The sequence below is a fragment of the Moschus berezovskii genome, chromosome 6, assembly GCF_049115385.1.
Source record: "Moschus berezovskii isolate FMDL1 chromosome 6, NW_MosBer_1.0, whole genome shotgun sequence".
Lineage (NCBI taxonomy): Eukaryota > Metazoa > Chordata > Mammalia > Artiodactyla > Moschidae > Moschus > Moschus berezovskii.
Genome location: NC_142465.1, coordinates 35,395,437 through 35,421,381, shown reverse-complemented (window position 1 = coordinate 35,421,381; position 25,945 = coordinate 35,395,437). Strand labels below are relative to the sequence as shown.

At 41.4% G+C, this 25,945-nt stretch overlaps 1 protein-coding gene and 2 pseudogenes across 1 annotated transcript; 2 read left to right on the top strand and 1 right to left on the bottom strand.

The window, feature by feature from the left end:
* Positions 1–428: 428 nt before the first annotated feature.
* Positions 429–7,119, top strand: LOC129535989 (ubiquitin-conjugating enzyme E2 E3 pseudogene; annotated as a pseudogene).
* Positions 7,120–7,359: 240 nt separating this feature from the next.
* On the top strand, positions 7,360–14,459 carry LOC129535988 (olfactory receptor 5BS1-like; annotated as a pseudogene).
* A 9,100-nt stretch (positions 14,460–23,559) lies between these two features.
* LALBA (lactalbumin alpha) lies at positions 23,560–25,286 on the bottom strand. The gene is made up of 4 exons (XM_055394661.1): positions 25,154–25,286; positions 24,674–24,832; positions 24,123–24,198; positions 23,560–23,620 (listed from the first exon to the last, which is right to left on the bottom strand). Exons 1-4 carry the CDS (start codon positions 25,284–25,286, stop codon positions 23,560–23,562), a joined length of 429 nt encoding a protein of 142 aa, XP_055250636.1.
* Positions 25,287–25,945: the final 659 nt, after the last annotated feature.

The window sequence follows — 25,945 nt, the reverse complement described above, 5'->3', positions numbered from 1 at the left end:
AAGTTCAGCCTATTTCTTCTTTGATAGAGATGAAGGTGGCTATGACCCTTGGCCATGTCCACCTTTCACCCTGTTTCCTCCCTCTCCCTCCAGGAAGAAAATAACAACCAGCCATCAAAATCAAGCCCTTTATTTAGGACACAGGACACTGTTGTAGTGAAAGTGCCATTGGGGGCACTGAACAAGAGTCAAAAGTCTCAGAGCACTGTTTACACATCCCTGGAGAATAGTCTTTGTTGTCCAACAATATCACTAGAGGGCCCAGGCTCAGAGTCAAATTAGCTTCAAGGCAGTACAAAGAAGCAAAATGGGATAGCCAAAGGGCAGAGGAGTTCCAGGAACAGAAAGAGGGCAGAAGCAGCAAAGACAGCAGGTGTTCCCAACTTCTCACAGAGCCACTGATCCAGCTTCTCAGAACAGAGTGCTTTATGGGCCAACCTGATCAAGAAGGAGACAAGGTAAGTTGACTGATTGGATTTTAGCTCAAACTCCCACTCAGTTTTATCCCCAGGAGGACTGAGGTGGAAGTGTGGGTGAAAATTACAGACAGAAAGACTTTCCTAGCCAGGTGGCAAGGGACACTGAGCCACCTAGTAGAATAAGGTCCATTTTCTTAAACTCCAAGAAAATTGTAGGGCTGTAGTAACAAGGGTTTGTCTTAGGGCTTAGTACTAAACAAGTCGAATTAGATGTTCAAGTCCAGGTGAAGGAAATCCTGGGACTCAGCCCTCTATTAAGGAATCCTTGTTAGGAAAATTGCTAAACAGCAGTGGAGTAAGTGGGTCTTGAAAACTGGAAACCTGAGTCAGCTTGATGAGTTTTGTTTTGAAAAATATATTCTAGCTTAAAACCAGGAAATAGAGAGAAAAGGGTATGGTACTGGGAATAAAGGGCTGAGAAGAGGGAGAGGAAGTGTAAAATAGAAAATAGAATGGAGACTCACCATAGTTAATTCCTACTTTATCCAGAATCTTCTTGACACACATAATGTCATCAGTAAGGTCATCATCCAGGAACTCTGTCAGGAATTATAGGTGGAAAAAAATGAGAGAGCTAAGTATTACCTAGAAAGGTAATGAGTTTCCCTCTTCCCTGGTCCTTCTCTGAACTAGAGGCTTAAGCCTGTTGCCTTTTATGTGAGCAATTCAATGCAGTAATGCCTCCTCCTCGGTAAAGACTCCCTTCCCTTCTCTGGGACATCTCTGGAGGAATTATCAACTTCATCAGCTGACTTCCTCTGAAAATGCAGAGTATTAGACTTCAAGATCCCCAAACAACTCAGATCATCTACCCATGAACTTTAAGGGACTGTCTGGGGATTTGGTGATAATGAAAATTTCTAACAGCCTTATAATATCAGTTCAAGTCCCACACTTGATGTAGAGTCCTAGGCAATGAAGCCAGAGGTGTGCTTGACACCGAAAAAAGAATTTATCCCAGAAGTAGGAAGTCTTAAAAAAGAAAATCAAAGTTGGATGCTGTCTCACTGTATTTCACTATGTGCACAGTTCTCTGAACCCATGCTAGGCAAGGTGTGAGCTGGGAAGCTGGAAGAAAACTCAAGGAGCTGTAGGAACTGCAGACACGTTTATTCTCTCCTGGCTAGCACAGCAGCTGTAGCAGCAGACACACTGTATTCTCTCTTCTCATGGCTGATCCAGCAACATAACCATAGGCAGTCACACGGAGCCATAAGGTGGCCTCAAGGACTTCTCAGATGGTGCTTCTATAGGCATATCACACAAAGTAGCCCGTGACCAAGTGAGTACCTCATGACACGTTATAAATGATCTCAGATGTCACATAGCCATGTATTTAACAAACGTGGGGCAAGAGAACCTGACCACCATCTTGGCTAATTTGCTCTCTCCTTTCAGATACTCACACTTCCCATTTTTACATGTTAATACAAAAAAACACTGAATTAAACACTATGAGACTGGCATAAAGATATACATAGAGATAGATGAAATTAAAGGGAGATCGCAGAAATAAACCCACCCATCTATGGTGAACTCATTTTAGACAATAGTCCACAACATTAAATTGCGGGGCGGGGGGGGAATGATGTTTTCAACAAACAGTGCTAGGCAATTGGTTATCCACATGCATAGCAATGAAATTGGACCCTCTCCTCCTTCCACATACAAAATGTAACTCAAAATACATAAAAGGCTTAAATGTAAGAAGTGAAATTACAGACAACATCCAATATCCACAGGCTTCACATTTCTAGAGTTCATTTAAAGCATACAGAATTTAAGAAAATATTTGTACAACTGTTCTCCACACAGGTCATACAAATGGTCACCAAGCACATGAAAACATGTCAAAGATCATTAGTCATGATGGAGATGCAAATTAAAACTGCAATACAGCAACTCCTTCACATATTATAAAATGGTTAAAATAAAGAAATCTAAAAATAACAGCGGTTCACAACAATGTAAAGAAATTGGAACCTTCAAACATTACTTGTAAAAATAGAAAAGGATGCGACCTACATTTATAATGTGATGTGTTAGCCTCTCATTCACGTCCGACCCTTTGGGACCCTATGGGCTGTATCTTGTCAGGTTCTTCTGTCCATGGAAATCTCCAGTCAAGAATACAGGAGTGGGTAGCCAATCCCTTCTCCAGGGAATCTTCCCAACCCAGGGATCAAACTCAGGTCTCCTGCAATGCAGGCAGATTCTTTACCATCTGAGAAGATGGGCTTACCACCAGGGAACTCCACATTTACAATATAAATATATAATTAGTATATTGTTCAACAACTCCATCCTAGAAATATACCCCAAAGAATTGAAAGCAGCTGTACACATATATTGACAGCAGCACTGTTCACAAGAGCCAACAGGCAGAAACAATGCAAAAGTCCATCAGCGGGTAAATGAATAAACAAGATTGTGTAGATCTGTAAACAGATGTATTATTCACCATAGAAGGAGTAAAATAAAAGAATAAAGTCTCTGTGAAAAACAGTATGGCAGTTCTTCAAAAGCTTAAATATAGAATTAACATATGATCCACCAATTTCACATCAGGGTACATACATAAAAGGTTGAGACCAGGGGCTGGAACACATATGGGTACACTCAGATTCATAGCAGCATAAACCATAAGAGCAAAAGGCAGAAGCAACCCAAGTGTCCATCAATAAATGAATAGCTAACCTAAATGTGGCCTTCACAAAGGAACATAATTCAGCCTCAAAAACAAGGAAACACCAACAAATGCTACGATGGTAACCTTAAAGTCTTTATGATAAGTGAAATAACCCTGTCACAAAATGACAAAAATATGTGAATCCACTTACAAGAGGTATCCACAGAAGTTAAAGACAGAAAGTAGAATGTCATTGCCAGGAACTCCGGGAATTAGTGTTTAATAGCTACAGAGTTTCCGGAGAAGGCAATGGCAAGCCACTCCAGTACTCTTGCCTAGAAAATCCCATGGATGGAGGAGCCTGGTAGGCTGCAGTCCATGGGGTCACTACGAGTCGGACACGACTGAGCGACTTCACTTTCACTTTTCACTTTCACACATTGGAGAAGGAAATGGCAACCCACTCCAGTGTTCTTGCCTGGAGAATCCCAGGGACGGGGGAGCCTGGTGGGCTGCCGTCTGTGGGGTCGCACAGAGTCGGACACGACTGAAGTGACTTAGCAGCAGCAGCAGCAGCAGCTACAGAGTTTCACTAGTGAAAATTGGAATGCTCTGAACCTGCTTGTTGGGGATATGGTTGTACAACAATGTGAATGTAATTAATCCCGAAGAACTGTATATTTAAAATGGCTTGAATAGTAAATGTTTGTATATTTAGGCACAATGAAATAAATGAAGGAAATACTGATCATGTTACAACATGGATGAACACTGAAAATACCCCAAGTGAAAGAAGCTATACAGGAAAGGCATCAGTGTTGTGGATGACCTGGATGTGATAGAATCAGTGGGATTTTTGTAGATAGAATCTACATCAGCTCCTGCAGGAGACCCAGAGCCACGTCAGAAACCAACGAGTGCCTGCTTTTACAGGAAATCCAGAGTCAGGTCAGGGGCCAAGATCCTCGCAGATTGAACCTGCAGTTGCTCCTGCAGAGGGCATAGAGCCAGGTCAGAAACAAACACCCGGGCAGGTTGAACCCGCTCTTGCTCTTGCAGGAGACGCAGACCAGGTCAGGGTATAGAACTGCTCACGGAGAAGATGCTCCTGCCCTACATTGGACCCAGAGCCACATCAGGAACCTTCACCTCTGAAGACTGAAAACTGCTCCTGCAGCAGACCCCTGTGGACTCACCACTGCTGCAGGGGAACCTGCTCTGGCTCCTTCAGGAGACTCTGGGCCAGGTCAGGAACCAGTGCCCTTGCAGGTTGAACTGCACCTGTGGGAGACCCAGAGCCATTTCAGGAATCACCACCCCCAAGGGCAGATTTGGATCTGCAGCCACCATCACTTCCAATATACATCATCAACCCGCTCCTTCATCCAAACTTTACTTTCCATCTCTGGTCATTGTTTGTGTTACAGTTTTTATTGTTTTGTCTTTCGTATTATTTACAGCATTGTATGTTTTGTGTTTTAAGTTTATAACAATACAATTTAAGCCTTTTTAATGTTGCCATTCAGGAGCATTAAATGCACTCATGATACTGTGCAACCATCACCACTGCCTAGTTACTAGTTTCTACATTTTATTCCCCAAATAAAACCCTATATCCAAAGAATGCAGCTCCCAATTCCTCCTCCCCCAGACTCTGACAACCATAATCCTCTTTCTTTCTCAGTTTTTTTTTTTAACTCAATTTATTTATTTTTGGCTGCCCTGAGCTTTCATTGCTGTACGGACTTTCTCCAGCTGCAGCAAGTGGGGACTACTCTTCGTTGTGATGCACAGGCATCTCATTTCAGTGACCTCTCATGGAGCTCAGGCCCTGGGGCTCACAGGCTTCAGTAGCTGCAGCACACAGGCTCTGTAGTTATGGCCAGTGGGCTGTAGAGCACAGACTCCGTAGTTTTGGTGCTTGGACTTAGGTGCTCCTTGGCATGTGTAATCTTCACGGACCAGAAAATCAAACCAGTGTCTCCTGCACTGACAGATTCTTATCCACTATATCACCAGGGAATTCCCCTTTCTGTTTCTTTACCTATTCTCAATGTTTCCTGTAAATGAAATGATTAAAAATGTGGCTTTTTGTATCTGTCCACATATTTTAAGAAATAAAATATGGTATGGCAGTTCTTTAAAAGCTTAAATATAGAATTAACGTATGATCCACCAATTTCACATCAGGGTACATACATATGGTGAATTTTTCTTTTTATTTTTATCTGAAATAGCATTTTTGTTACTTGAAAGAGGAATTCAGATGCATTACAGATGAGATGTACAAAATGAGATTTTAAACATAGGAAATATGAGCATAAAATTGGGATACACACTGCTGTTCTAAGTGTGACACCAAATGATATGATGCATATGCTCCTATAAAAGGAAACTCATGTGACTACAGAAGGTATGGAACAGAAACAGCCTCACAAGCATAGGGAACAGACTTATGGTTGCCTAGGAGTAGGAGCGAGGTGAGAGTCGAATTGGGAGTTTGGGACTAGCAGATGCAAACTATTATAAAGAGAATGGATAACAACAAAGTCCTATTGTGTAACTCAGGGAACAATATTCAATATCCTATGATAAATGATAATGGAAGAAATGTTAGGGAGATGCTCAAACTCACTAGTTATTAATATCATAATTTAAAACAACAAAGAGATGACACTCCACACCTGATAGATGACCAAATATTAGTTAGTTGGCAAGTATTTTGTGATAGAGAAACCCACAAGGATTACAGTGAAAACTGCAACCTCTCCAGTGAAAGTGAAAGTCACTCAGTCATGTCTGACTCTTTGGGACCCCATGGACTATACAGTCCATGGAATTCTTGAGGCCAGAATACTGGAATGGGTAGCTTTTCCCTTCTCCAGGGGGATCTTCCCAACCCAGGGATCGAACCCAGGTCTCCCGTACTGCAGGCAGATTCTTCACCAGCTAAGCCACCAGCAACCTCTCCAAGCCATGAGCATTTGATCAAACTATGCCTACACATAACTATGTCCCAGATACTTTTCATCTGGGTAAAATTCTCAAAAATATTGCCATATAAGTTCTTGAGGAAATATGTATTAAATGTTTATTGCAGACAACCCTGTCCAACTTTCAGTGTTCCACACTCTTGGCCTGAACTTCCTCGGCTTCCTTTTTGCCCTGCCCACCTCTTCCTCACCTCCTCCAACAACCATAGCATCCAGGGACTGGGCTGAGCAGGCAGCCGAATTTTCCAAAAAGTAACTTCTCCAAGATGTCCAAATCTGGTGAATGTCTCATGATGAGAACTACAGACCAGCAGTGCTAATTCAGACATGGATCAGTGAGATCCAGCCACTCCAGAGCCTGAAGAACAAGTGAGAAAACTTTCTGCTGCCCAGAAGAGGAAAACCACCACACTCTAGCAAAACCACTGCTAAGTTATTCACTAACACCATAATAACTCAGGAGGAACTAGCTGAAATAACCCTTTATTCTCCCCCTCCTAACTTCACTGCTGGGCCAATGGGGACAACACTGATGAGTGGAGATCGACTACGCTTGGCCCACCAGGTTCTGTATGTGAAGGTGATACGTTCTTTCTGGATATTACATTTTCATCTTATTGTCCACACCAGTGGTTAACAATGTTGTGTTCGTTTCAGGTGTGCAGCAAAGTGATTTAGTTATAAATATACATTCATCTCTTCTTTTTCAAATTCTCTTCCCATGTAGGTTATTACAAAGTATTGAGTAGAGTTCTTGTGCTATCCAGTAGGTCCTTGTGTTCTGCACCAGAATCTATTATGGCAACATCAACAGCCCAGGAGTCATCTGTCTGTACATCCTTAAAGACAACTGGAGTACCTTTGACTATTTCAAAGGTTTTGCTTGTCCGTTTGTTGTCTTCTGACTGACTGCAACCCCATGGATCCTCTGCTCAAATGCATAGACATTCAGTGTTTGATCAACAGAGTGGAAAATGACAAGAGAGCTGGACAGTGGACCAAGAGATGTACAACATAATTCTCATAATTTGTGTTCCATGTAAAGGAGCAGAAGACATCTTCTCACAATGCTGCAAATCTTTATACCCTTTATAGTATGAAGTCTATGTAGATGTTACACGGATGCTACTCTCTTTTATCCTTTGAAGTCTCGAAGACTCCCCAAAACATAAATGCTGACAAGAGTACAACTTTGTAGCTTTAGATTACTTATGCTTAAAATGCCTACTTGTAATTCTTATTCCTTTGGTATATCAAAATGCATTTTGCGATGTACTTTGGTGATGAGGGAGGCCTGGCGTGCTGTGATTCATGGGGTCGCAAAGAGTCGGACACGACTGAGCGACTGATCTGAACTGAACTGAGAGATATCATTATCTTTACGAAATTATAAAAGAGTATCTTTTAAATTATAAAAGAATTATGTAAGTTGTTTTAAACACAGCTATATTTCTGAGTTTATGGTTCATGTTTTGCAAAAAAGAAAGAAAGCTTTCCTTTTTATTTTTAACAGTTTGTAATGAGGCGTCCTTTTACCCCTTGTAGTTCAGAGAGCACCTGATGTATCATCTCAAACATAATAGACGTGCTTCTGAAGGCACAAAAAATTATTCTTGTAATATTATTTTTGGTGGTGGGAAGTTGAAGATAATTGGGGTTAGTTAGGAAATCTGTTTTAGGAGGAAAAAGGCTAAGCTGTTGTAGAAGAGATCCCAAAATAAAATAAAAGATTATTTTTTTCTCTTCAGCCCAGAGAGTTCCTTCTATATTGTTCTTTGTTATCATCTATGGAGTTATTTAGTCAATCATCATTCAGTCCTTATCCATGGCAAAGACTGCTAATGGCTCTTCAATATCTATCCTTCCCATTTACCTCTGAGTAGTAAAATATGTCCATATTTAGACACAACTATTCATGTAATACAGAAACCACATTTTTCACTCCCATGTAGTCAAAGCAATCAATGAGTTGATAATTGCTGAAACTAGGTGACGGATAGAGAGGAATTATTACACTATTCTTTTTATTTTTGTAGATGCTTGTTTTTCCATAATAAAAACTTTCTACCACAGTTAATGTTTCAAAGTTTTTTAACATTTTTTTAATTGAAGTTAGTTGATTTATATGTTGTGCCAATTTCTGCTGTACAGCAAAGTGACTAAGTTATACATCTATATATACATTTCTTAAAATTTTCTTTTCCATTATGGTTTATCACAGGATGTTGAATATACTTCCCTGTGCTATGCAGTAGGACATTATTGTTTACCCATCCTACATCTAACAGTATGTATCTGCTAACTCAAAACTGTTTTAAAGTTTTTAACTTATTTGGATATTTTCAGTTCAGTTGCTCAGTTATGTCCAACTCTTTGCGACCCTGTGGACTGCAGCACACCAGGCTTCTCTGTCCATCACCAACTCCCACAGCTTACTCAAACTCATGTCCATTGAATCGGTGATGCCATCCAACCATCTCATCCTCTGTCATCCCCTTCTCCTCCCGCCTTCAATCTTTCCTAGCATCAGGGTCTTTACCAATGAGTCGATTCTTCCCATCAAGTGGCCAAAGTGTTGGAGTTTCAGCTTCAACATCAGTCCTTCTAATGAATATTCAGAACTGATTTCCTTTAGGATGGACTGGTTGGATCTCCTTGCAGTCCAAGGGACTCTCAAGAGTCTTCTCCAACATCACAGTTCAAAAGCATCAATTCTTCCTCACTCAGCTTTCTTTATAGTCCAACTCTCACATCCATACATGACTACTGGAAAAAACCATAGCTTTGACTAGATGGACTTTTGTTGGCAAAGTAATGTCTCTGCTTTTTAATATGCTGTCTAGGTTGGTCATAGCTTTCCTTCCAAGGAGTAAGTGTCTTTTAATTTCATGGCTGCAGTCACCATCTGCAGTGATTTTGGAGCCCAAAAAAATTAAGTCTGACACTGTTTCCACTGTTTCCCCATCTATTTCCCATGAAGTGATGGAACCAGATGCCATGATCTTAGTTTTCTGAATGTTGAGCTTCAAGCTAACTTTTTCACTCTCCTCTTTCACTTTCATCAAGAGGCTCTTTAGTTCCTCTTCACTTTCTGCCATAAGGGTGGTGTCATCTGTACATCTGAGGTTATTGATATTTCTCCCGGAAATCTTGATTCCAGCTTGTGATTCATCTAGCCCAGCATTTCACATGATGTACTCTGCATATAAGTTAAATAAGCAGGGTGACAATATACAGCCTTGATGCACTCCTTTCCTGATTTGGAACCAATCTGCTGTTCCATGTCCAGTTCTATCTGTCGCAATAAGTAAAACAATTAATTTTGGATAACTTGATAAACTTGTACTTTCTTCTTTTATCATTAAAATATCTTTAATACACTACTCAATTTAAAATACCTTCAATATCAGTTTTCATTTTATATCTTTTATTATTATCTATCATCAGATATTTCTAAAATATAACAAAGAGAGAAAGAAAGGAAGGAGAGAGGGAAGAAGGGAAGGAATTCCAAGATTTACAACTAAGAAACCTTAGAACTCTGTATTTTAATCTTTAGAAATAATTGGCCACGGAAAAGTACCTCTTAGATAATGCAACTCACTGAAGAAAAGCAAGACAGGGAAGGAATTGTTGGCCATGGAGAATTCATATAGATCAGAGCAGGCCTCCTGTTTAATGGACTCTCCAGGGACCACCAACGCTCTCCAAGGTCTAGAGCTGAGATCAAGTCCCTCTGGACATTGTTGTATTGGAGGCTGAGTCAAGAAATCTTTCTGTTGGACAGAAGGACTATAGGGATATTTTCTTGCTCAAAAGCTCTACCTCTGCATCTTCTAAAGGAAGGACAAAGTTGAGGGAAGCCCACCAAGTCCTAGCCATATCTCTGGCTTTTGCTCTGTTGTTAGAATGCCATTTAGGTATCCTCTGCTGAAAGCATCTCTTGTTGGCTGAAGGAGACCAGGTGAAGAAAATTGCCCAAGTCGGACACAACTTAGCGACTAAACCACCACCACCACCATTCAACTCCATCTTCTTCTAAAACTATTCACTCTGGGAACTTGTGAGTATACAAGCCATAAATAGTAACTACATCTTCATTCATCACCCTCCTGAGTTACCCTTTAATGGGAGAGGGGGGACGATACTATAGTTCTTTGCTCTACACGAAACCCTCTACCCTTTTACTTTATCAGGTGGCCTGTACAGTCTTTTCCTTTGCTTTTTTTTTTCCCCTTCCCATCTCTGTTATGCACAGAAGGTGGTCCGAATTTGACTTGGCTTCATCCAAATCCCTAGTACCAACTCAGAGAATAGCATGGTCTTCGTGGGCTCTGATGTTAAGTCCTGATGTTATAGTGCAAAGAGTGGATATTATAAATTCACAGAAGCCCTTGTGTAACTGATGTGCACAGCCCTTGCCTCCCATTTAAGGGCTTCCTCTTGCCTGGCTTCCATGAAACCAGACTACTCCTGTGCCAGTTCTGCTCGTGTTGACACAGAAAGGGAGAGGTTTCCATTTAGTAACAGAGAAACCCAAGGAATGTTGTCCCCAAATTTTTAAAAAATATTTATTATTGTTTATTTATTTGGCTGCACTGGGTCTCAGTTGCAGCAGGACCTTCAGCCTTTGCTTTGTGACATTCCAGATCTTTAGTTGGAGCATGTGGGATCTAGTTCCCTGACCAGAGGTTGAACCCAGGCTGGAATGGATCTTCGAAACCATTTGTTTTTCCCAGAATTTTTTTTTAATGAGAAACCCTAGGGAATTATTCACGAAATTACAGTGACACAGAAAGGTCTTGTGGCATGATCAGCTGTCAAAATACCTCTAGCAATCATTTAAACACACGTCATGGACTGTCAGCAGGATGGTCAGTCAACATCTTTATGGCTTACTCACTATGTCAGGGAGCCTTCCTGTGGTTTGAACTCCATTCTTTTTGGAACCTGAGAACAGGACTTCTTGGTGCTCTGGAGGCTGTTTACAACTCCCTTCCTTTCCTTCTCCAGTCTGAATAATCTCTTTTCTCCTTCCTTTCTAAGTTTGATTCTCTACATCTTCCTCCCCACCATCTCCACCTTAGCCAATAAACCAATAGTTTATTGCCTTGAGCTGGGAAGAGTTGATGAGGTCTGACATGGCAAGGCTGCCTCTGCTACACGATCTGTCCAGGGTCAGTCCTGAAGCTCATACCTCATCCCCAGTCATGCTCTCAGACTCATAACATGTTGGAGAATTCTTTCTGTTCTTGTCCTTCTAAAGGGAAACTCCAGTGCTCCATGGAAGCTGGGAACACAACCACAGTCACTTTGTTCTCTGAGGACTATCCAGTAACTCTTACATTCAGGTAGTACTATCGGTAACATTCCTGGTGGTTTACCTCCTGACCCTCACAGGGAACCTGCTGATGCTGCTGGTGGTCAGGACTGACTCCCGCCTCCACACCCCCATGTACTTCTTCCTCAGTCACCTCTCCCTCCTGGACGCTTTCTATGCCTCAGTCACTGTGCCTAAGCTGCTAGAGACCTTGCTTTCCAAGTGGAAGGCTGTATCCCTCCTAGAGTGTTTCACCCAGATCTCCTTGGTCACATTTTCAGGGGGCACTGAAACCTGCCTATGTCATGGCCTATGACCAGTACCAGGCTGTGTGCCACCCGCTGTCACATGTGGTGACCAGGAACAAGAAGGTGTGTGCTGGCCTGGTGGGAGCCTCCTGGACCATAGGAATGGGGACTGGCCTAGTTAAATCCATCCTCCTGGCTCAGTAGCACTTCTGTGGCTACTTGTCCCCAGTTTTGCCTGTGAGCTTCCCCCAGTGCTCCTATTGCCCTGTTCTGACCCCTACGTTAGCACTGCCTCCGTTCAGACTACCGTAATGGTCCTGGGCCTTCGCACTTTTGTCCCAGTGCTGGTTTCTTACACCTGTATCATCAAGACAGGCTTGGGAATCAACTCTGCCACAGGTTGGAACAAGATCTTCTCTATCTGCTCATCTCATTTTATTGTGATCACCATCCTTTATGGCTCATGAACATTGAGGTATATCATCGCTGAACCTTTGAATATAATGTACAATATTTTCCACTCTAAAGTAACCTTGGCCTATAGATCAGAACATTGCAAAGTAGCAGGAAAAAAATTTATTGGACCTCAGAAGGCCTGGGCTCAAGTTCCACCTCTGCTGTGGACTAGATGTGTGAATTATTTTTTTTTAATCATTTTCTTTCTGAAGCCTCAATTGTCTAACTCTGAAAAATCAGCTTATACAAAGACTGAAGTTTTTGCTATTTCCATTAAGCTATGATTTGGGAGTCCTCAAAAGGAAAAATTAGAGTCTTTGGTAGACTTTTATTCAGTGTTGGACAAAAAAATACATCATCCTTAAAACATGCCATTTCTCTTTCCTACTGGAAGATAATGTCTCCAAAGCTTATTTGTACTGTAATTATTGATTAGCTAGTTACTATACTACAGCTGCTTTACACAATCAAGATCAATTTTAGTATGTATCACACCACAAGATAAACATTATTAACCTCATTTTCTGAAAGAACATTGAGTTTCAGGAGGAACCAGGTACCTTACAAAAGCTGCCAGAACAAGCTAGGAATGGAGCCAAAATATAAACCAAGGCTCACTGACTTGGAACCTCAAGCTCTTTTCTACCATGTTTCTCTCCGACATAAACGGCTCTAGTTGATGTGTCCTTGCTCCCAGGAAACAGAGTAACTAATGGCCTGTGCTCTCAACTAGTGAACTGGAAATGGATTTGCACAAATTGCTCTAAAGTTGCCTTGCCTGGTTGTTACTTGGCGAGAAGTAAGGGGTGCAAAATCATAAGGATGGTCTAGGAGAGCTCACCTGTCCTGAAGACAAAACTCTTCAGCTCTCTTTTTCTCAATTTCCTCATTTGCCCTAAGGGGAATGATAAGACTTCTTCCACCCACTTCACAAAAATGTTAGAAGGGATAAATTTAAAAATAAAAATGACAGTAAAATAAGTATCTTTTTTAACCAAGTACATAAAACCCACAAAGATCATTCCAATGATAATGACACAATTGCAAAAATAAAATTTGAATGCTTCTTTCAAAAATACTCCCAATGACACTTAACAACGTACACCCACAATTTTAATCTTACTATTTTGGATTCATATCTCATGCTAGACACATTTGTACCTTTCACTTTATTTACAAAGCTTGGCTTCTTTTCCAAGCCAAAGAGAAATGTGCTAAAAAGGACAAAATTTTGGTCCACTAAGCTGATCGCCGAAGAATCGATGCTTTTGAACTGTGGTGTTGGAGAAGACTCTTGGGAGTCCCTTGGACTGCAAGGAGATCCAACCAGTCCATTCTAAAGGAGATCAGTCCTGGGTGTTCATTGGAAGGACTGATGCTAAAGCTGAAACTCCAATACTTTGGCCACCTCATGCGATGAGTTGACTCACTGGAAAAGACTCTGATGCTGGGAAAGGTTGGGGGCGGGAGGAGAAGGGGATGATGGAGAATGAGATGGCTGGATGGCATCACCGACTCTGTGGACATGAGTTTGAGTGTACTCCGGGAGTTGGTGATGGACAGGGAGGCCTGGCGTGCTGTGATTCATGGGGTCGCGGAGAGTCGGACACGACTGAGCGACTGAACTGAACTGAACTGAAGCATTATAAAAATAATGGGCTGTGATTCTGAGGTAATTCCCAGAGCCATAAATGGTAGGGGGAAAATGACAGCTTTATTAGACTATCATATAGTTTTGTTAGGAACAATCATCATAAGATAAGAACATGCAGTTGTATATATAGGGAAAAGAAGAGGCAAAAATCCTCAGATTATCATCATAACTATTAAGGAAAGATGCTTTGAAAACTGTGAAGTGCTATAGAAATGCATGAAACTTTTTTTTAGTTTTATTCTAACCTGTAGCACTTAATACGCTGCAGAACTTCCTTTTTCTTCAGGGCAGTTCCTCTAATGTCTTGCATAAGATCACTCATGTATGGAGGCATTTGAAGGCAGAAATGACTGACTTCTCACTAATAATATAGTCATTTCTAGATGCTTTTACCAGTGATAGCTGACAGCACTGAGGACCATCCTTGCAGAATCTGGGATGGGATGGACCCTGGCTGCCCAATAGCATTGTGGCCTTTGTCTGGACCTCATTTTTCCTTTCTGCAGTTCCGTTCAAGGTACATGACTCCAGCTTCTGACTCAGTCCTGGAGCAAGTCCTATCCTTACAGTACAGTATGGTGACCCCACTACTGGACCCCCTTATCTACAGTCTGAAGAATCAGGAGCTGAAGGCAGCTCTAAGGAGGATACTGGCCAGGAAGCCTAGGCTTACCTTCTAAGCCAGGCTCTACTGCCTCCTCATAATAGGAGGATAATAGCAGGAAAAGTCATGAGAAAGAAGAGGAGACAGAAAGACCTTTGCCCCTAAGCTATCTCAGCATGAATTCTTCTCCACAACAGAAGTCTTTGTTTGTCTGATCCCTGTGCCCTCCCCCAGTCAAGCAAGATGGGGAACCTCTAGAGAACTAATGGCACCCATCCACAGGGGACCCAGTCACCACACAAGAAAATCTTCTCAATAAACATAAAGAGGATCTTTGAAAAACTAAAAATAGAACCAACATATGTTCCATCAATTCTACTTCTGGGAGTATATCCAAAGAAAATGAAAACATTAACTCAAAAAGATATCTACAACCCCCCATGTTCATAGTAGCATTATCTACAATAGCCAACACATGGAAAGATCCTATGTTTTCTTAATGGATGAATGGATAAAGAAGGCATGGATAAAACAATGGAATATTATTCAGCCATAAAAATGAGGTAATTCTAACATTCATGATAACATGGATCGACATTGAAAACATTACGCTGAGTGAAATGTCAGACAAATGCAATATGATCTCCCTTATTTGCAGAACATAAGAAAAAATCAAACTCATAGAAAACAAGTAGTCATCAGAGGTAGAGGGTGGGAAGAAGGGGGTTTGGAGGAAGATGATCATAAGGTAAAATTTCCAGTGTAACATAAGTACTAGGGATGTGATGCACAATATGATGACTCTAGTTAACACCATTGCATGATATATAGGAAATCTGTTAAGAGAGTAAATATTAGGGGTTTACATCACTAGGAGTAAAGTTTTCCCTTTTTTTACTTCTTTGTTTTATTATACTTATTTTTATAAGAAAATTGATTTTTTTAGAAATAGAAAAGAGTTATATTTGAGTCACATTGAGAACTATAGCCCAGGAGACAGCCTCTCAGATAACTCTGAGAAACTGCTCCATTGAACCATTATTTTTTGCACAGTCATTTACATTATCAGAACACAGAACATACATCAAATGTGACAGGGGTGTACTCCACCCAGTTTCCAAAAGACACAGGTTAAGTATAGAGAGAGCAAGACAGCAGTGTAACAGGAAAGTGTCAGTTTTGATTCTTCCATGCTATATCTGTTTCTTTGGCCACTTTTATTATTATAATCACACATAATGGCCGGCCTCAGAAAATCCTGCCCCTCAACCTGACTGTTCAGCTAAAGTGCCTTTGTTCAGAACCCTGTCCACCTTAGATGACAGGAAGGAAGAAATTAATACACGTCCCCTGCCTGAGGCATGCCAGTCTAGGAGGTACTTACAAGGTTAAATGGCCTTTTTAATTTGTTTCCTCATGTCCCCCCATCTCTGATCCATAAAAGAACTTGGCATCCAGACCCCAACAAGATGGTTATTTTGAGACATTATTCTACCAGGACATCCTCTTGGTCAGCCAGCTTTCTGAATGAAGTTGTATTCCTTGCCTTAACACCTCGTCTCTCAGATTCACTGGCCTCTTGTCCAGCGAGCAGAGAAAGCTTGGACTCTTTTTAACAGCAGGACCCTAGTGTCTAGGAATGGAACACAGTCTTTCAGGGAATGTCAACATGGATGTTATGAGAATGGAGTTTCTTTATCCCTGTCTTCAAAACAGACATCCTTTACCTTAATGATTGAAGCAGACATGCTGTACATGTTTGACAAGCTGTTCAGGATCACACAAAATTCAGGTTGAACAATGTACGAGCCAAAATGACTTCCCCATACCTCAATGTGTGAAAATTTTCTCTATCAGAGGGGTTCAGGATTTTCTCAATTAGGAGTTTTGAGATGGAGAATATTAACTGAACCTATTGCAATACTCGTTTATATATGTATATCCAACCATCCTGCTCTATACCTTGCACTTTTACAGATTTATACAGTAATGTATGTCAAATGTCTCGCCAATAATATGGGGGGTGGGTGGGGAAATAAAGAATATCTTCACAGCTCTACCAGCAATTTCCACAACTATTGCTTTTCCTTCTCATTTCTTGCCCTGTTGACCTGTCCCCTTTTCCTCTCCCTCAATCTTTTACTTTTGTCTATGCACAGAGTGGAAATCTGACCACTAGCGAATTTACCACTTCATTTTGGAAGAGTCCCATCTTAGTACTGAGACCCAGCTCCTCCTTTGTTCCCATACCAAATACCGCCTGACAAAATCTAGAGGTCCAGGGTAACTTGGAAAGAAATGAAAATGAGTACATCTTCTCCTGTCTTTGTCCTTAACTAGCAACACCTAAAGTAGAACATAGCAAATAGGAAATCTTCAGTAACTATTTGTTGATTATGGAGGGAGTGATGGAATGAATGGTGGATCTGTCTGAGAAGTCCTGTCTTTTACATGATCCTAGGAAACAGAAGGAACTATCGACATTTAAATTGTAAGTCTTGGAAAATAGAAGACAGAGCTGTGATTTAGCAATCATACAGAAACACAGGACTTAAAATGTCTTATAGCATTCTGGTTCATCACATCCATTTTAAACAAGGAACCAATATTCAGAAAGTTAATATACACTGAAGTTGAAGTTTAAAATAAACACGTTCACCTAAATAAATAAATAAAATTTTAAAATAAAGTGTAAGTCTTGAGAGCAAAACCCAGGCTAACAGATTCTGTATCCCCAGTGTCTATTAGGTCCTATCACTTAATTGACTCTCAGTGTGCAAAATAAAAAAGAATGAGTGAGATTGAAGGGAGTGAAAGGACATATGAAAAAATCATTTACTTTTGTCCAGGAACATTCCTACCCTCGTGACGATATAGATGTCAGAGAAAAGTAGCATGGAGGAGAGATTAGGACAGAAAGGGAGAAAAATGTCCATATTTTGGGACACCAACCTGGGTCGTCCTCACAGAGCTCACTGAATTGTGTGCAGTCTGGCCACCCTGCCCTGAGTATAAGAAAAAGAAGCTGAGCATAAAAACTACCACCCACCTGAGCCCAGAACACTTCAGATCTCTGTCTGCTTCAAGATCTGTTCCACAAGATAGGAAACCCAGAAATAAGCCCATGCGCCTATGGCCAATTAATCTATGACAAAGGAGGCAAGACTGCACAATGTTGGAAAGACAGTCTCGTCAACAAATGGTGCTGGGGAAACTGGACAGCCATGTGTCAAAAAAAAAAAAAGAAATTAAATTATTCTTTAACCCCATACACAAAAATAAGCTCAAAATGGATTAAAGAGCTAAAGGTGAGACCAGACACAATTAAACTCTTAGAGGAAAACACAGGCAGAACACTCTCTGACATAAATCACAGCAACAGCTTTTTTGATCTATCTCCTGGAATAACGGAAATAACAACAAAAATACACAAATGGGATCTACTTAAACTCAAAACATTTTGCACAGCAAAGAAAACAATAAACAAAACAAAAACACAACCCACAGATTGGGAGAAAATATTTGCAAATGATGTGACTAATAAGGGATGAGTTTCTAAAATGTACAAACAGCTTATGATGCTTAGCAGCATCAAACAAATAGCTCACTCAAAAAGTGGGCAGAAGACCTGAATTGACATTTCTCCAAAGAGGACAGACAGATGGCCAATGGGTACATGAAAAGGTAGGTAGTAGAGAAATGCAAATTAAAACTACAATGACATATTACCTCACGTAGTGAGGCTACCACCAAAAAAATCCACAAACAACAAATGCTGGAGACGGTGCAGAGAAAAGGGAAACCTCCTACACTGTTGGTGGGAATATAAATCAGTACAGCTACTAGGAAACACAGTATGGAGGTTCCTTAAAAAACTAAAAATAGAGCTACCATATGACCCTGCAATCCCACTGCTGGGCATATACCATGAGAAAAGCATCATCCAAAAAGATGCATGCACCCTGGTGTTTCCTGCAGCACTGTTGCAATGGCCAAAACATAGAGCCAACATAGATGTCCCCCATCAGAGGAATGGATAAAGAAGATGTAGTATATATATACAATGAAATGTTACTCAGGCATTATATAGAATGAAATAATGCTGTTTGCAACAACATGGATGGACCTAGAGAGTGTCATACTGAGTGAAGTCAGTCAGACAAAGAGAAATATCAGATGACATCCCTTCCGTGTGGAATCTAAAAAGAAACGATACAAATCAGAAAGAGATTCACAGACTTAGAAAACAAACTTACGGTTGCCCAGAGGGAAGGGATAGTTACAGAGTTTGGGGAGGTCATGTACACACTGCTATATTCAAAATGGATAACCAACAAGGAGCTGTTATATAGCACATGGAACTGTACTCAATGTTATGCCAGCCTGGATGGGAGCAGGGTTTGGGGGAGAATGGATGCATGTATCTGTATAGCTGAGTCCCTTCCCTGTTAACCTGAAACTACCACAACATTGTTAATCAGCTATACCCAAATACAAAATAAAAAGTCTAAACTCTGGGGGGGAAAAGACTTGTTCCAGGCCTAGAGGAAGAAGTAGTTGGAGAATGCAGAACAAATGCTCAGCTGCCACTCTGTCTCCCATTCAGCTCCAAAGAGAGTTTTCAGAAAGAGAACAACAGCAATTGCTCTACTCAAAGGCTGACAAGCCTGTAACAGCCAAGACCACTTCCACGCAGGCTCTCTGGTTTCTATCTGTTCTCGATCCTTTGAGCCTAGGCTAAGATCCTGTTTGCAACTGTCAGTTTCCTCTGGCAAAGCCCTCTGAAAATGATGGCCTCATATATGGTACACTCACAGGTAAAATTTCCAAGATGAAAATATTTCTCTATAGGATGAAGGCCAGGGCTATGGAACTAAATGAAACAGTCCCAACTTTAGTTGCATTTCTGGTCTGCCCATCTGATAGAGCTGGTCCTTTACCTTTTCCAGACGAATTTAACTCAGATGACCATTATATCTACTACTGTGGGCAGGAATCCCTTAGAAGAAATGAAGTAGCCATCATAGTCAACAAAAGAGTCCAAAATGTAGTACTTGGATGCAATCTCAAAAACGACAGAATGATCTCTATTTGTTTCCAAGGCAAGCCATTTAATATCACAGTAATCCAAGTCTATGCCCTGACCAGTAACACTGAAGAAGCTGAGGTTGATTGGATCTATGAAGACCTACAAGACCTTTTAGAACTAACACCCAAAAGATATGTCCTTTTCATTATAGGGAACTGGAATGCAAAAGTAGGAAGTCAAGAAACACCTGGAGTAACAGGCTAATTTGGCCTTGGAGCACAGAATGAAGCAGGGCAAAGGCTAATAGAGTTTTGCCAAGAGAACGCACTGGTCAGAGCAAACACCCTCTTCCAACAACACAAGAGAAGACCCTACACATGGACATCACCAGATGGTCAACACCGAAATCAGATTGATTATATTCTTTGCAGCCAAAGACGGAGAAGCTCTATACAGTCAACAAAAACAAGACCAGGAGCTGATTAGGGCTCAGATCATTAACTCCTTATTGCCAAATTCAGACTTAAATTGAAGAAAGTGGGGAAAACCACTAGTCCATTCAGATATGACCTAAATCAAATCCCTTATGACTATACAGTGGAAGTAAGAAATAGATTTAAAGAACTAGATCTGATAGAGTGCCTGATGAACTATGGACAGAGGTTCATGACATTGTACAGGAGACAGGGATCAAGACCATCCCCAAGAAAAAGAAATGCAAAATGGCAAAATGGCTGTCTGAGGAGCCTTACAAATAGCTGCGAAAAGAAGAGAAGCCAAAAGCAAAGGAGAAAAGGAAAGATATAAGCATCTGAATGCAGAGTTCCAAAGAATAGCAAGGAGAGATAAGAAAGCCTTCCTCAGTGATAAGTGCAAAGAAATAGAGGGAAAAAATAGAATGGGAAAGACTAAAGATCTCTTCAAGAAAATTAGAGATACCAAGGTAACATTTCATGTGAAGATGGGCTCAATAAAGGACAGAAATGGTAGGGACCTAACAGAAGCAGAAGGTATTAAGAAGCGGTGGCAAGAAGAACTGTACAAAAAAGCTCTTCACAACCCAGATAATCACAGTGGTGTGATCACTTACCTAGAGCCAGACATTATGGAATGTGAAGTCAAGTGGGCCTTAGGAAGCATCACTACAAACAAGGCTAGTGGAGGTGATAGAATTCCAGTAGAGCTATTTCAAATCCTAAAAGATGATGCTGTGAAAGTGCTGCACTCAATATGCCAGCAAATTTGGAACACTCAGCAGTGGCCACAGGACTGGAAAAGGTCAGTCTTCATTCCAATCCCAAAGAAAGGCAATGCCAAGGAATGCTCAAACTACCACACAATTGCACTCATCTCACACGCTAGTAAAGTCATGCTCAAAATTCTCCAAGCCAGGCTTCAGCAATATGTGAACTGTGAACTTCCAGATGTTCAAGCTGGTTTTAGAAAAAGCAGAGGAACCAGAGATCAAATTGCCAACATCCGCTGGATCATCAAAAAAGCAAAAGCATTCCAGAAAAATATCTACTTCTGCTTTATTGACTATGCCAAAGCCTTTGACTGTGTGGATCACAATAAATTGGGGAAGATTCTGAAAGAGATGGGAATTCCAGACCACCTGACCTGCCTCTTGAGAAACCTGTATGCAGGTCAGGAAGCCACATTTAGAACTGGACATGGAACAGCAGACTTGTTCCAAATAGGAAAAGGAGTACGTCAAGGCTATATATGGTCACCCTGCTTATTTGACTTATATGCAGTGTAAATCATGAGAAACGCTGGGCTGAAAGAAGCACAAGCTGCAATCAAGGTTACCAGGAGAAATATCAATAACCTCAGATAAGCAGACGACACCACCCTTATGGCAGAAAGTGAAGAAAAACTAAAGAGCCTCTTGTTGAAAGTGAAAGAGGAGAGTGAAAAAGTTGGCTTAAAGCTCAACATTCAGAAAACTAAGATCATGGCATCTGGTCCCATCACTTCATGGCAAATAGAAGGGGAAACAGTGGAAAGAGTGACAGACTTATTTTGGGGGGTTCCAAAATCACTGCAGATGGTGACTGCAGCCATTAAATTAAAAGACTCCTTGGAAGGAAAGTTATGACCAACCTAGACAGCATATTAAAAAGCAGAGATATTACTTTGCCAACAAAGGTCCATCTAGTCAAAGCTATGGTTTTACCAGTAGTCATGTATCGATGTGAGAGTTGGACTATAAAGAAAGCTGAGCACCAAAGAATTGATGCTTTTGAACTGTGGTGTTGGAGAAGACTCTTGAGAGTCCCTTGGACTGCAAGGAGATCCAACCAGTCCATCCTAAAGGAATCAGTCCTGGGTGTTCATTGGAAGGACTGATGTTGAAGTTGAAACTCTGATACTTTGGCCACCTGATGCGAAGAGCTGACTCATTTGAAAAAACCCTAACACTGAGAAAGATTGAGGGCAGGAGGAGAAGGGAACGACAGAGGATGAAATGTTTAGATGGCATCACCGACTCAATGGACATGAGTTTGGGTGAACTCCAAGAGTTGGTGATGGGCAGGTAGGACTGGGGTGCTGACGTTCGTGGGGTTGCAAAAAGTTGGACACAAACTGAGCGACTGAACTGACCTGATGCCTTCCTTCCTGAGACTGTAACTGAAGCAAATAACAAGGAGATGTGTGAGTCTGGTTGGTGGAATGGTCATTCAGTCCTGCCCTCCCACATACAACTGTGAACAGGGATTATTCTAAAACCCTGTAGATTTGGGGAAAAGCATTTTGTCCCATAATTAGGGGAGGAATAGCATGGAGTACCCCTGGGAGATGTGTCACATTCTGTTCAAATTCAGACTAAAATCATATGATGAATACCAATTTATTTCCTGAGAGTTTGTTTTTGTAAGTGTAAGAGAGGGATGTCCTGTTCACTGCTTGACAGGGCCTATATGTACCTAAACAGACTATGGCAGCTTCATTTGGGAGCTGCTATTCTCTGAGACAAGACAAATATAGTCCGAATGCCAAAGGCCCAGTGAATATAGAGGTAAGAGAAGGAATTAGAAGATACTGACACTTTTCTAACCTCTCTAATGATACTTATGACACTATATCTTGTATTATGTTGCTGTTGTTGTAACTGTTCAGTCACTAAGTCATGTCTGAGTCTTTGTGACCCCATGGACTGCAGCCCACCAGGCCTCCATGTCCCTCACCATCTCCCAGTGTTTGCCCAAGTCCATGTCCATTGAGTCTTGTATTATCAGTTCAGTTCAGTCGCTCAGTCGTGTCCGACTCTCCGCGACCCCATGAATCACAGCACGCCAGGCCTCCCTGTCCATCACCAACTCCCGGAGTTCACTCAAACTCATGTCCATCGAGTCGGTGATGCCATCCAGCCACCTCATTCTCTGTCGTCCCCATCTCCTCCCACCCCCAACCTTTCCCAGCGTCAGAGTCTTTTCCCATGAGTCAACTCATCGCATGAGGTGGCCAAAGTATTGGAGTTTCAGCTTTAGCATCAGTCCTTCCAATGAACACCCAGGACTGATCTCCTTTAGAATGGACTGGTTGGATCTCCTTGCAGTCCAAGGGACTCTCAAGAGTCTTGTATTATAATTATTTATTAATGTTTGTATTATACTAGTTGAGGTGCTTTTAGTCATACTTTTAGAGATGCTTTTAGTCAACTTTAGATCCCCTCCATAGTTCTTTGAATTATGCTAGGTGATCAATAAAATTCTGTTGAATTGAATTAATACAGAAAGTAATCTCCATCTTTGAGTTGTTATAAGTTCGGTCTCTCTCCTCTTTAGTAGAGATGAAGGTGTCTGTGACCCATGGCCAGGTCTACCTACTCACCCTATTTCCTCCCTCTCCCACCAGGAAGAAAATACAGCCAGCCACTCAAAATGAGGCCTTTTATTCAGGACAGAAGCGGAATGCACTGTTGTATTAAAAGTGCCATCAGGGGCACTGAGCAAGGGTCAAAAGTCCAGAGCACCATTCGCGCATCCCTGGAGATTAGTCCTTACATGTTCATTGACACTCAGGGCCCAGGGCTCAGAGATGAGTAGCTTCAAGGGGGTACAAAGAAGAAAAACGAGGTAGCCATGGGGCAGAGGAGTTCCAGGAACAGAAAGAGGACAGAAGCAGCAAAGACAGCAGGTGTTCACAACTTCTCACAGAGCCACTGATCCAGCTTCTCAGAACAGAGTGCTTTATGGGCCAACCTGATCATGAAGAAGGAGACAAGGCAAAGTGACTGACAGGATCTTGGTTAGATTTACATCTAGCTTTATCCCCAGGAAGGCTGAGGTGGAAGATTGCGGGTGAAAATTACAGACAGACTTTCCTAGCCACATGACTAGAGACACTGAGCCACTTAGTGGAGTAAGGTCCACCTTTTAAAACTCCAAGAAAATTGTGGGGCAGTGGTACAAAGGGCGTGCCTTAGGATGTAGGACTGAACAAGTAGAATTAGATGCTCAAGTCCTGGTGAGGGAAATCTTGGATCTCAGCCCTCTATTAGGGAACCCTAGGTAGGAAAATTGCTAATGGGAGTGAAGTAAGTGAAGCTTCAAAATTGGAAAGCTAAGTCTGCTTGATGATTTTTGTTATGAAGAGTACATTCTAGCTTAAAAGGCCAGGAAATAGAGAGAAAGGGGTACAGTGCTAGAGAGGACTGAGGAGAAAGAGGGGAAAGGTTAAGTAGAAAATAGAAAGGTGACTCACCAGTAGTTAATTCCTACTTTATCCAGAATCTTCTTGACACACATAATGTCATCAGTAAGGTCATCATCCAGGAACTCTGGCAGGAGTTACAGATGGAAAAAATGAGAAAGCTAAGTAATACCCAGAAGGGTAATGAGTTTCCCTCTTCTCTGGTTTTCTCTGAACTAGAGGCTTATGCCTGTTGCCTTTTATGTGAGAAATCTAATACAGTAATGCCTATCCCTAGGTAAGGACTCCCTTCTCTTCTCTGGGGAAGCTCCTTAGGAATTATCAACTTCATCAACCAACTTAGTCTGAAAATACAGGGTATTATACATCAAGATCCCCAAACAGCTCAGGTCAGCTACCCATGAACTTTAAGAAAATGTCTGGGAGATTTGGTGTTAATGAAAAATTCTAAGAGCCTCTTACTTGGTATTATCAAGTCCCACAGTTAATTTGGAATCCAAGGCAGTGAAGCCAGAGGTGTGCTTCACACCAAAAAAAAAGGAGGTTATCCCAGGAGTAGGTTTCAGAAAAACACAGAAACAGGGTAAAAAGAAGTCACTCACTGTCACAGGAGATGTTACAGATGTTGCTTGAGTGAGGGTTCTGGTCGTCTTTGCACCAAATTTTATTATTTATCTGGAAGAGTCCATATTCTGTGCTGTCATTATTTTGTACTACGGCTTGTGTGTCATAACCACTGGTATGAAATGTGGTACAGACCCCTAAAAGAAAGACGAAAAAGAGATTTTACAAGGATGTTCACGTATAGCATAAATGAGGACCTGTATTCCCAGACAGAAAAGGCTCTCCAAGCAATCTCCAAATATGGCAGACCACAGAATATCTTGATAAGGTGAAAAGAGTTCCAAAGGACCAGACAACGGGAAAAAGGAGAGATAGATAAATAAATGTAATAGAAGAGTAAACAAGAGAATTGTTCGATAATTGAATTAAAAGTAGAGGGAAAAAAGAGGATGAAGAGAATGGAGGGAAAGAGTGAAGAGGATGAATTAGGGGACAAAGCAAAATAGCAGGGAACTCACATTCAGGCAAACTGACACCTCCGTAGTCCTTCAAGTCTTTCAGCTCCTGGAACACCTCACATTTTGTTAATTGTTCAGCCTGGATGGCATGGAATAGGATGCCTACCAGGAGCAGAGAGACAAAGGACATCATTTTGGTTACCCCCCAAGATCCTGAAATGGGGTCACCACACTGCTCGCCTCCTTTTATTTGTGGAAAAAGCCTCAGGGGCCCTGGCATCAAGCCTTACATCCAGGAAGAGGATGACAAGAGAGGCCAGTCAAATCAACAAAGAAACATTGAGCCTGCTAGCTTCCTTCAGTAATTTCACCCCGCTTTTCCTTTCCTCCCCAGAACCTCTAGTCCATACTAGGTATTGTTACCTGCCCGAAAAGTGTTACAAACATGATCCTGTTTCCCATTTGGCTTATTTATTTCCGGTAGTGTTGGTTCTAGGAAGCAAGATGTGCCCAACCTACTTCAGGAACAAATGGGCCTCGGGGGTAATACAAGTGAAGCAATCAGAAAATGCAAAAAGGTCCATGGCCAACTCTTCCTTCCCCTTAGAGAAATACAGAATATGGGAAAGGAGTGTACATCATCATGTATCATGGTCCCAGGATCAGAGCTGACACTGGCCCACTCATTCCAGGCATGAAACAAAAGAAGTGCCCCTTGATATCTTGGTTCCTTGTTGAGTGGTCAGGAATAGAAATAGAATATGACAACAGAGACTGAGAATCACATATAACTTGGATCCAGAGACTTTCTATTTCACAAAAATGGAGAACTTGAAAAGTGTGTATGACAGT

Excerpts from the sequence above, each read along its gene's own strand:
- LALBA (XM_055394661.1), bottom strand. The coding sequence starts at position 25,286 with ATGATGTCCTTTGTCTCTCTGCTCCTGGTAGGCATCCTATTCCATGCC. Across the intron at positions 24,833-25,153 it reads AGGTGTCAGTTTGCCTGAAT|GGGTCTGTACCACATTTCAT; the intron begins GTGAGTTCCCTG and ends TCTTTCTTTTAG. Across the intron at positions 23,621-24,122 it reads AAAGTAGGAATTAACTACTG|GTTGGCCCATAAAGCACTCT; the intron begins GTGAGTCACCTT and ends CTTCATGATCAG.